At 31.3% G+C, this 13230-nt stretch overlaps 1 protein-coding gene across 4 annotated transcripts in view; it reads right to left on the reverse strand.

The window, feature by feature from the left end:
- LOC127722989 (kinesin-like protein KIF13B) overlaps positions 1-11865 on the reverse strand; it is a 190781-nt gene extending 178916 nt beyond the window's left edge. For all 4 annotated transcript variants that reach the window (XM_052229394.1, XM_052229396.1, XM_052229395.1 and 1 more), the window contains exon 1: positions 11665-11865. In XM_052229394.1, coding sequence (XP_052085354.1) covers positions 11665-11719 — 55 coding nt within the window. In that variant the 5' untranslated portion in view covers positions 11720-11865. The remainder of the gene's footprint in view (positions 1-11664) is intronic.
- Positions 11866-13230: the final 1365 nt, after the last annotated feature.

Below are 13230 nucleotides of genomic sequence, written 5' to 3' on the forward strand. Positions count from 1 at the left end.
CACTTAATTTTAATGCTAAAACTATTTTGAACAAAACCTTTAACCTGATTCCAGACAGAGTTATGGACAGACTGACCCACAAACCAGAAATCATAAAGTCCCCTATTATAGGCTGGACATCATTTTTTTTTTATAGAAATCACATTTCACATATGAAATACCATTTTAATATTATTTTTTTTTAATTTTATAGAACAATGAATGAACTCAAAAAAACTTTAGGACAAATTAGTTACAACTTGTAACTTTTGTTTTCTTTATTTCAAAGTACACTTTAACAGTACCTTAATTTACATAGACAGGTGAATGGACTTTAAAAGTTAAGTTAAGGTCAACAGTTATATGATCATTTACTTCCTTAAAATAGATAAAAGATGTCAATGAAGTTTATTTAAGATTGCTACAATACAGTGATTATGATAGCAACAATTTTTAGGTCATTTAGAGTGAAGTTTTCTTTTTATTACCTAAAATTATGAAGATTTTTTAACCAGTTTTTGGTTGACTGAATTAATTTTGAAGTATTTTCTTTTCTGGTTTTCCAACTAATTATATAATCAACAGAAAAAATCCTGAAATATTGTTAGTATATGTATGAAATAGAAAATTTACAAAATATATACAAAGTTATTTTGCTCTACTGGTAAGTTCTTCTATTTAACATTATGTTAAAGAAATGAATCAAGACTTTAGGGTACATATAATATACAGGTACATATTGCCTCATTTAAAATTTAAGCTTAAATATCATTGTCTACAAAAATTAGACCTGTAATCTTATGGAGAGCCTCAGAAACCTCTATGCCTAGTCCAAATTGTCAATTATTATAAACATTAATATACCTATGTTCTGATTCTTACATATAACAGGTAAAAGGCAAAAAAACAAATTAATTATAACATAACATACAATGTAAGGAGATGATTACCAATGAGACAACTACTCATCGGTATCAAAATGACTTTTGGTCATCCTACAGCCTTCAAAAATGAGCAAAACACATACTGTCATGGCTGTATATATAGTCAGTTATATAAGAATGGCCCAGTGACAAATGTATGACATAAGTAAATGAGATATGGATAACCACTTTACATACTTTACCCTCCCCAGGTTCAAGGTTACATACATGTACATTGTAAATAAAGTTGTACATATGACCTTGAAGATAGAGATAAAACTATATTTAGAAGGCCACCCATTTTCTTACCAAACAATAACTAAGGTAGACACAATGCAAGTGCATGTATATTTACAATATTATGTGTAATTCAGTGTCATCACCAAGGTCTTATGTACCAAAGTGCTTTTTTTACCAAGGTGCTATAGTGGGTCTCATTGGGGTCTAAGCATGACAAGAGTTTGGGCGATCTTAAGTGTGACTCGAGAAATCAATTTTTTGTGCATGAAAATGGGAAACAAAGTTGTACACATGACAGTACAAGCGTTATTATTACAATGATTAGAGGGATACAAGAATCTGACAAACAATATGCGGGATCCAGGATCAGACCCACCCAATGAAACCCGACTGAAAAGGTTTCATAATATAATTTATTATAAATTTAGTGCTTCATTTTGAGAAAACAATTCCATTTCAAATCCCATGGTGCTATTTGAAAATATTGGAAAGAACACTGTCATGACTGTACTTATTGAATGATTGCTACTTCTGAATTCTAACACTGATACACTATATATATAACCATTATTGATTCATTCACTCAAGAAGCATTCATTCACAAACTTAAAACCAAAGACCAAAGGCAATCATAATGCAATACCATAACACTTTATATTCCCTTTTAAAAGCCGGATGCCAATTGTTAATAATGTCCATGCAATCGATGGTCATACAAAACTATCGAAAGGCTCAAATTCAATTTATAAATAGTTGCAACCAATTGATACAAAGATATGATTCCATATAATATACACACAATCAATGACCAATGGTCATACAAAACCCTCAGAAGGCTGACATGCTGATACAAAGACATGATGGCTATACAATCAATGACCAACGGTTATACAAAACTATCAGAAGGCTCATGCTTATACAAAGACATTATGTCCATCAAGATATACACTGACGACTGACAAAGAAATTGGTCTGTGTCAGAGAACCCAATCTATCACATGTTTAGTATGCGTGATTGTATCAAAACAATCTGACGAACATTTCAATACCGAATATGGAATAAATATTCCACTGAGAGGACTGACAAATTATATTCTCCATAAAAACTCAAATGCATGCGCCATCTGACCATTCAACCAAATTATCTTAATGTAAAAACACTTGACAATAAATCCATATTTCGCATCTCAAAACCATATAACAAGTAGATTAAAATTTTTGTGTAAATGAGTTTTATTGATAGGATGTAAGACTGCATTAATAGATCATATTCTTAATTATGTTGCTGATACAATATATTGCTTTCAGCATTGAAATTACTTGTATCATATTCTTATTCATGTTACTGATATATATTGTATACATGTACACAATTTACCATTGAAATGGCATTTATTGTAAAGCAACAACATAGTTGATACAGAACTTAACCAAAATCAAATGTGCAATATGAAACTTTATTACACATGTATACATATGACTAAAAATTTCTCTTTTCCTATTGGCTAAAGGCAGATGGAGTCTTCTTTGATAAAACATTATATTCACTGTGGGGTAAAATCTGTAGGGGTTAATATAAGATTTGGAACAGCTAACATGTACCTAAATATTGATATTTCTAGGCAATGTCAATGACATAGGTTTATGACGTCATGCAAATTCTCGTTATTTCTTTTTCTTCTTGTTTTCGGCATATCTTTTTTTAGTAAACCAACTTATGAAAGTCAGCAACTGCAAAAGCAGATGATATGTTTAGTATAAAAACATTGGGAGCAGTTTAAAAAGTATCTTGAGCAAAAACTAGAAAATTGGAGAAGAATAAAATCAATTGCTGACTTTTGATTTCAGATGATAAAATTATTTAGTAAACCCCAGAGAAATGACATTCGCCAACCTCTGTTAAATGTACATATCTTATTAAAAATGACAGCAAAAAAGAACTTTCATAGGTCTAACTTTTTTTGGGGTCATTTTTGAACAACCATTATAAAAGTCAGACTGTTACCAGTGGCCGGCCCCATTTACACCAGTTAAAAACATAGAAAATAAAATATTTGCTTACACTACTGTACCAACTTAATTTTTTCAGCATGTAAGCATAAAACACAGGTATTATTTTATTAAGACTTATACAAATGTATGTAAATAGTTTACAGCTGTATCAAACATTGGAGGGTCGGAAAGACCTTTTTCGGGACGTCCGGATTGAGCCTATTTGTTATGGAAAATCAGGATTTACAGAATTCATGACAACTTGCCCAACTGCCAAATCGCCCCACTTTTTTACCAACTTGGCCCACTTATGAAAAAAGGTAAAATCCCGTAGAATATAGGTCTGCCAACGTGCCCCACTTATGAAAAAGGTTAAAATCCCACTGAATAAAGCTTAAAGGTCTGCCAACTCGACCCACTTATGAAAAATAGTAAAATCCCGATGAATTAAGTCCTGCCAACTGGCCCCACTTATGAAAAAGGGTAAAATCCCGTTGAATATAGGCCTGCCAACTTGCCCCACTTATGAAAAAAAAAGAATAACATCTTACTGCATTAATGTTTACCAACTCGCCCCACTTAAGCAAAGGAGTTTTAACCCACTGAATAAAAGTCTGCCCGGCAACTCACCCCACTAATGAATTAAAGAATTAAACTGTACTGCATTAAGGCCTACAAACTCGCCCAACTCATGAATTAAATGAATACTGATGAAAACCTTAGAAATTCATCTTGTTTTTTTAACTCTTTTCTTTTGGTTTAAATAAAGCAGAAAGAAATAAGTACATTTCTGTGACGTACGATGTTATTGACTATTGTAACTGTTTATGACGTTTGTTTTCTAGAAAATGTAATCACTGTTTTACTAGATAAGTCAAGAATCATGGGTGTTTATAATAATAATAAAAATATTCTCCAATAAATACTAACATTACATAATAATAAATAATGAATCTACAATTTTATTTTAAGAAGTGAACCATCATTTAATTTGGCAGTGGGGCAAGTTGTCTTGCTTCCGGATTTACACTTGTTGGGACTCAGGAAATAATGAATAACTTTTTGGGATTTGGGAAAGAATGGTTTCCAAAAACATAAAAGCTTTATTAAACAAAACTATTGTTCTAATTCATTGCCTATCAATTAATTGTAAATTACAAAATTTCCAATGTTCATGTATTATGCAATATTGTAAATTTATATGACATGTCACTAATGAGATTTCCTACACCTGAACTTAGTTGTCCATAATAAACATAGGACATTTACCTGATATGACATTACACATAAACCTACGCAATACTCAATTTCACACTCCTTCACATAACACATGTAATACATGTGATACAGTATCATATATCAAGTAAAGAAATAAATTGATACAACCAAAATCAGACGTTTCGGTCCTTATACATCCTTGGCTTTCAAATATTCGGCTTTGAACGTAAAAGCGCTTTGGACGCATGAAATTTACAACGTGTTGATTTCATTTTTTTATATATATACATGTACATGTAGATGTAATAAACTGCTTCACTGAGCACAGCTGGATACTCCTTCAGAGGTCCAACCCTGAACAGTTGGGGCAAAAATTGACACAATATTCAAGCTTGATTTATACAGGTCTGAATTTGGATTGGTTTCTGAATAAATGTAGTCAAAGAAACTTGAAATTGGTTATATGAAAGATTTCTTGCTGTTGTGCAATACACTGTGCTGTTGCGCAATACTTAGTAAAGACTGTTGTCAGACTATAAACAAATAAAATCTTATAACTCGGAAATGTAAAATCGAAAATGTATAAAAATCAAAAGGGAGCTTACAAAAATAGATATAAACAATTTACCAAAGTTTCATAAAAAATGCTTTCAGCATTTTTGAGTTATTGTCCGAAAACTGGAAAATCCCCCTTTTTGTAATGAATAAAACCCCATAAATCGGAAACGTATAGTCTGAAATTTATAAAAATCCAAAGGGAGCTCATGTCGATAGAAATAAACAACTCACCAAAGTTTCTTGCAAATTGGAGAAATTGTTTTTGAGTTATTGTCTGAAAACTGGAAAATCCCCCCTTTTTTAATGAATAAAACCCCAAAACTCAGAAATGGTAAATCTGAAATTTATAAAAAACGAAAGGGAGCTCACGTCAATAGATATAATCAATTCACCAAAATTTCATGCATATTGGTTAAAGTGTTTTTGAATTAATGTCCGACATGTTGACGACAGACGGACGGACAGACGGTCAACAGTATACCATAATATGTCCCGTAAACGGGCGTATAAAAATTATTAGTTTAACTCCATTAAGTACAGATAGTAGTAAACCAAGGAATTACTTTCAACCAAAGAGTTATCCACTTATGACAAAAAGGCTGATTTTATTTTGAGATAAATTGTTCAAATCTTGCCGAGGTCAGTAAAAATGTGGTTGGGTCAGTAAATTTTTCCATAAAAAGTAACCTCACAAACCTATCAATCAAATGTCTTGATGGACTGATTTTAGGACTTGTAAGTTAAATAAAAAGATTTTTTGTAATGATGATGATGGATGCTTTACGTCCAGTGGCAAATTAATATGCTCATTCAGGACGAGAACATGTTAATGTAATGAGAGTATCAACCCTGCTTTGCACTAGACCGACACGCTGAGCCGAATTTTAACATGCTAGTTCACAAGGTAACACTGTCTGCAGGAAGACATGTCACCTTACCAGGACACATTATTCCAACTTCGAGCCGACCAATGGCTATGACCAACAATTTTTTTATTTCAATTTTATCCAAAAAATATTTTAAGTTTTCTTGTACTTTTTTAAGACCTGAATCAATATGGATATGATAAACAACCTTCCTATCTTAATTTAATCAATGAACACATACTGATAATACTATGATGGCCATGAATTAGGATGTTTTCTAAACTCTTGTAACAAAAACAATTACTGCTTAATCAATATCTATATATGTTACTGCTTTGCAAAAATTATTTTGTAAAATCTGACACTATGTTTTGTAGACCTCAGAAAGTAGGAGAATTCAGAAAGTTTAACACATCTTTCATAATATATACATGCAGTGTTCTCCCCAGGGTCTATTTAGTACCATGGTAATGTGATGGTCATGCTTTCTATACATGCTATACATTGCTTGAATGTGATGCTATCTGACATGAAGATCCTATAATATAGTATGTAATGAATGTGATGCTTCTATTTCTGGAAACAAGATGACATTTCAAAATTCCTGGGTTACCAAGACGCTTTTTGAATATTTGTGGAAAGAATGCTGGTCATGTACAATATCAATAGTTTGTGTATTTGAATGCAAGTGGCAAGACTTGAACAATTTATCTCACAAGAACAACTTACAGTCAGGCAAGATTGGAACAACTTGAGCTCACAAGTCCATTAAAAGTCTGGCAAGATTGGAACAAATTAAATATAAAACACAAGAAGATGTGGTATGATTGCCAATAAGACAACTCTCTTCCAGAGACCAAATGACATAGAAATTAACAACTATAGGTCACCGTACGGCCTGAAGCAATGAGCAAAACGCTAAAGCTTACAAGTCCAATGTTTCAAGAACAGGTGATAATTTCTTTGCTCTGCAAGACTAGGTCTAGTGAAATATTTAATTTTACCAAAACAGTATGTGTAAAATGTCCAATTTTGTTCATGACGTCACACTGACACAAGTCACAAGAGTGTCATTCTTTTTTTTTCTTTAACCAATCTTAATTACCAAAAATTAATCCAGATATAAATGATTTTTTAAAGTCTGACCCATTGGTACATTTACATGCATGTACATCTTTGTATAAGACATGTTTTCAAACATGAGATTTATTTCTTACATACATGTGCAAAGTGTATTTATTAATATTATGTATTTTCTATTTCTAAGCAACACACTTCCAGCTTTACAACATGTATACTTATCTTTAATACTTAAGTTATATACACAAAATAAGAAATATGACGATGAAAGGAAAATATACCATATTATCTCTAATTTTTCATCACTTTTAACATTTCTTTTTGAGAAAAACTGAATTTCATATATCATCTGTTTTTTTGTAAGGTGTTAAAATTGAGTACTTCATTTTGTACTTGTTGGAAAAAGGTGACATATAATATACATTTAAGAGTTGCATAAGAAATTTGTCAATCCACATCAGCTTTTTAATTATATACATGTATATAAGTACACAAATGTACTTTTACAACAGTACTGAGATTTTTTAAATAAATTTATTCATTACTAGTTATGAATAAAATATGAAATAGATGTGTGTTTATTTTTTTGTCTATCTGCATTTGTATTTAGAAAAATATCTATAAAAATTTAGTAATTTTGCTTTCCATTACGAAACATTTACATGTATAAATAAACAAGAAACAATTCATATGAAAAATTAAGTCTGCGCAAATGTTTGTGTCTGTCAAACTACATAAAGACTGTATAGCCTCAGTAACTATTGATTTCTATCATCTTTAACACTTTCAAACTTACAACTGCAACATGTATCATTAATCAAAAATCTCCAGGGACACGTCAAATAGTCATACTGCATGAGGATCAGAATAAGCTCAATCAAGTGTCATGGCTCAATCATATTATGCAGCAAGGAAGTCAATATAATGTGAACCTTCTCTACTGGTATACCATGTATGGCAACTAAATACAATGTGAACCTTCTCTACTGGTATACAATGTATGGCAACTAAATACAATGTGAACCTTCTCTACTGGTATACAATGTATGGCAACTAAATACAATGTGAACCTTCTCTACTGGTATACAATGTATGGCAACTAAATACAATGTGAACCTTCTCTACTGGTATACAATGTATGGCAACTAAATACAATGTGAACCTTCTCTACTGGTATACAATGTATGGCAACTAAATACAATGTGAACCTTCTCTACTGGTATACAATGTATGGCAACTAAATACAATGTGAACCTTCTCTACTGGTATACAATGTATGGCAACTAAATACAATGTGAACCTTCTCTACTGGTATACAATGTATGGCAACTAAATACAATGTGAACCTTCCCTACTGGTATACAATGTATGGCAACTAAATACAATGTGAACCTTCTCTACTGGTATACAATGTATGGCAACTAAATACAATGTGAACCTTCTCTACTGGTATACAATGTATGGCAACTAAATACAATGTGAACCTTCTCTACTGGTATACAATGTATGGCAACTAAATACAATGTGAACCTTCTCTACTGGTATACAATGTATGGCAACTAAATACAATGTGAACCTTCTCTACTGGTATACAATGTATGGCAACTAAATACAAACATTTCTTGCTTCCTGGCAGATTAAAAATAGGGTGGGTAGGTACAGTGGGTAAAACGATTTTTATTAAATATTTTACATGGACTTTATAAGGGAATATTCTGGGCTGTAACAGTGCTTTATAAAAGGTCACTTTTTGGCAAAATATTCCTGCTATATAATTGATTAGTTGCATGTAAGTCTCTATGACAAAATAGAGCGAGTAAATCAAATCGTTTAGATTAGTTTTTAGACTTTAACAGTAAAATGAGAATGTCTGGGCTCACTTGATACAACATAGACCCAATCTTTGAACTCTCCAGTTTTGAACATGATGTTGTTGATGAGTTGGGACAAATTTTCATGCATTCAGGACTCATGAACTCATCTGTAAGTGAGACCTCATGAACTCATCTGTAAGTGAGACTTCATGAACTCATCTGTAAGTGAGACCTCATGAACTCATCTGTAAGTGAGACCTCATGAACTTATCTGTGAGACCTCATGAACTTATCTGTAAGTGAGACCCCTGACATGCATAGATCTGTTTTTTAAACAAACCTAACATGAGGTCTTTCATTTCGACTTTTAATATTGAGTAATATTCAGTTACATAATTTGATTGCTTACAGTGTACATGTATTTAGTGCAAAAAGGTTAACCAATTGTTTTGTAAGAGTGAAACGTTCCTCATGTTTCAAATTTATTGAATAAAGATTATAAACAGCATCAAAATCAGAAAACAGATCTGTAAATCCTACATTTTGTACATGTTCATACAATGTAGATACATTCAACTTGAAAACCTCTTTAGCGAGGAAAATAATTCATACACATACATGTACATGTACAACCTTTAAGAGTTTGTGAAAATTTCATATGCCCGAAGAAATATAATATGTAAAAAATTTGATAGATGTACATTTTATTCATCATACCATGACTTTATTACACTTAAGAAATCTAATTTTGAAAATAAGATTGGTAATCCCAAATTGTAAGTTTATTTTTTGTCAGTTCATCTTGAATACAAGAAGTCTTCGCGATTAACCACTAGCCCAACAGCCCAGGTCAGTAAAATGTTCCTAACAAGAGGCCTCATAAGCCATATGAATTTAAACAAATTTTTGGAAAAACTGATTTCCAGGCTTGTTAATCAAAAAAAAAATCACATAGCAACTTTAATATATATGGATGCATACTTTACTGTTTGAGGTGATTACTTTGTAAATGACTGTATATCCCTTATTTAAGTATATATGATTTTATAAGATACAAATAGGAAATATAGTCATTCTCAAAAACTTGTGTTTCCAAGCAAGAAAGAATTGAATGGGGAGGATAAGAAACACAGCAATTGTTTGATTTTTTAGAATAAAACCATACTATATTGTCAGAAAAACTATTTTGAATAGAACATTCTTTCAATTACATTTATGCAGTGTGACATTCATGACCCATGCAACATACATATTTTGTACATGTAAAGTATTTTTTATGTATTTTACATGTTCAGGGTCTTGTTAGGAAAATTTAGAAGGGTGTTGCGACATTCTTTCCTTAAAAAGTTAATTCCAATGATACTTCGCAATAAACCATTTTTTATGAGTAAGATGAATTACACAGTTTTGACATTTGTTGTGTGTCCCTAAGTTAATTATATCATTAGAATTAATCACAATATATTAAGTCACATGCAAAGTGTTTATTACTGGGTAAATACCTGACAATCTACATGTATGAATGAATGAATGAGTGTACACTTTATTTGCAAGAAGCATATATACATGCTACGGCAAAGACAGCAGAGAACAATAGTAATAAAGTATACAATAATATTATGACAATACATGTATATGTGATCTTATTTTCCAAGCGGCTTAAAAAAATTGCATAGTTTTACTGTCAGAGATTTACAATGACCTAGTTATAAATAATCTAATTCATACTGATTTGGCCACGAATAGTAAAAATTAGGTAAAAATTCTATTCTCGCAGATCTATATGCTGGACAAGATAAAACAAAATGTATATGCACCTAGAGTTATTGCCCATATAAAGCATCATAATTGGATTAAAATTTGTTCAGTCAAAACAGACTTTATGACAAATATACTTGAAATAAAAAATTCAAACTATGGAAAATAATCAATTATTCAAAAAAAAAGTAATAGCAATACCAATTAACCCATAAAAAATGTAAACAAATAAAAATGAACAAAACTAAAAAACAGACAAGTGTCATGCCATTTCAATTTCTAGATGGAGCATATAGATGTTTAACAATAACATGTTTAAGTTTAATTTTCAGCAGAAATTAAGAAAGAAGTGCATATACATATATATGTAGATTTGAAATATATTTTTTTTATTCAGGTCACAAGAAAGAGATACAATTTTCTGTTTCTATATGCGTAAAGATTTTTTAAAGATTTTTTTTTGTTCACAATGTAAAAATAGTTTGTGGCAACAGTAATAAATGTAAGTTTAAATATTATTTAATTATTTTTGATTAATAAATATGTAATGGTGTTAAGATAAACTTTGTACTAATATTGACCTAGTTTTCTTAAGCAGGTAACACCTGACATCTGTCTTACTTTATTTTTATCTACTCAAATATTATCAATTCATTGTCAAATTTAAATGATTTTGGAAAATGAAAATGGATTATTACTTTTGTTTTCGATTCAAAAATGAACACTAAAACATATATATGTTGATTAGCTTAAACATTTTTCTCTTAAACCTTATCAAATACAAAGTAGTAAATTGAAATAATATTTTACACCCCTGACATGAATATGAATCAATTTCACAAAAATGTTTAATTTCAAATATCAATTTATTTTTAAGTTATTTCAAATATATATGCAGCTATGTATTTTTCCCCATACATTTCATCTGCATGTCAGACAGGGTATTAAACATAACAATTTGTAACATTGACCAGTGTCTATTTGAATTCTTAGTTGTCAAATGTCAATCAAGTCTGGGAACTAGTGTGGTGATGTGTATTGCCGAAAAACGTGGTCACCCAGGTACATTTCGTATCTAGACAAGTATTTAAGCCATTTAAGCTTATTTTTCTATAGAATTTCAGTTGTAGAAGATTAGGCACCCACAAATATGCACTGACAACACATACCGAGAAGAATTTACCACTTTGTAAATAGAATACACATCATGTGTCTAGTTTGTTTACAAATACCTACCTCTGCGATTAAAGGGTCGCACTCTTACCGCTACACGCACTTTATCGGTACTCATTATATCCGGATCAACACTTAATTATATATATCTGATAATTAACCCGTTAAATAAGATGTGGTTGATATGAAACACATGTTTAGAAGTAATTATTTCCTTCCTAACCACTTAACATTCACTTCTTTCGCCATTTTCCATGTTCTAAATATCCGGGTATTTTCATGATTCACATCCACTTCCGGTGTCATCTCAAAGGCAGAAATGAATTGGGGACTTTTTCAAAATCTGTAAAGGGGTCTGGACCTTAAAGAATTTGAATTTGAGTTTTGCTTGGTCGAATACTCATATTCAAATCATTTCCCCTTGCGCTTGGAAGGTTAATATCGAATTTAAATATATAAATCTGGATAGGATAATTTTCCCGCATGGATTGGTTTCAGCTGAATAATCATCTAGTTTATACACTAATCATGATGCAATTGTGTTATGTTACTGGTATTACCTGGGACTATTAAACTATAAAATATATTATGTAACAGTTATTCAAAATTTCAGGAAAATCAACATTTGTTGTTTAATCTTTATTATACTCATAAAGAATACTTGTCCGAGATTTTACATTTTCCTCTAACTTACTTTATTAAATAAAGAGAGATGAAACTTGCATATTATTGTGTGCAAATATACTTGACTTTTAATGCCAAGTTTGAATATTTAAAATTGACAAAGAATCAGTTTACTAGCCCCAAAAAAATCGAGAATACGGGTCCGGCAGTGTCAATATAAATAAGGAGATGTGGCATGAGTGCCAATAAGACAACTATACATCCAAGTCACAATGTGTAAAAAGTAAACAATATTATAGGTCAAAGTACGGCCTTCAACACGGAGCCTTGGCTCACATCGACTTGAACAGCAAGCTATAAAGGGCCCCAGTGTCCATTTTAAAAGGTATACATGCACAAATTTAAAGTCAGAGTATTGAAATATATAAACCTCAGTAAGATCTACAAAAAGAACACTGACACGAACTGTTCTCCTAATTTCTAACAAAACTCTCAAATAGCCCGAAAGGTATTTCTGTTCTCATCTTATTCGGCATCTCGTCCCAGACTCGTGTATATATGAATTAGTGCAACCCATGCATGGATAATTGTCCTCACTCTGGAAACATAAGCTAAATTGTCCTTTCTGAAAGGGTATTACATTACAGTTTTCAATTTCGATAAAGTCATATAAACACAGTGGACATTGTTTATAAACAATTTGTATACCTGTATTGCTATCATTCTAATTCCCTAGCTGGTACACCAGGCCTGAATTCAGACGGGGACGCAGCCGCCTCATTAAAAAAAATTAAAAAAAATTAGAAAAATAGTAATTTATAGGTAAAATTACAGCCATTTTTTTTATTTAAAATATGATTCTCTAACTTCTAAACTCAGGAGCGCCACAGAACATCATGCCTGGACACGGGTGTAATTCTTCAAATTGCCGATGCTAGCTTTTAAGCATATTTGTTATTCTTGTCATAGCAAAAGGTCGAAGATGAGAAACACTTTTGTCTACAG

Source organism: Mytilus californianus, unplaced genomic scaffold, assembly GCF_021869535.1.
Source record: "Mytilus californianus isolate M0D057914Y unplaced genomic scaffold, xbMytCali1.0.p SCAF_13, whole genome shotgun sequence".
Taxonomy (NCBI): Eukaryota; Metazoa; Mollusca; class Bivalvia; order Mytilida; family Mytilidae; genus Mytilus; species Mytilus californianus.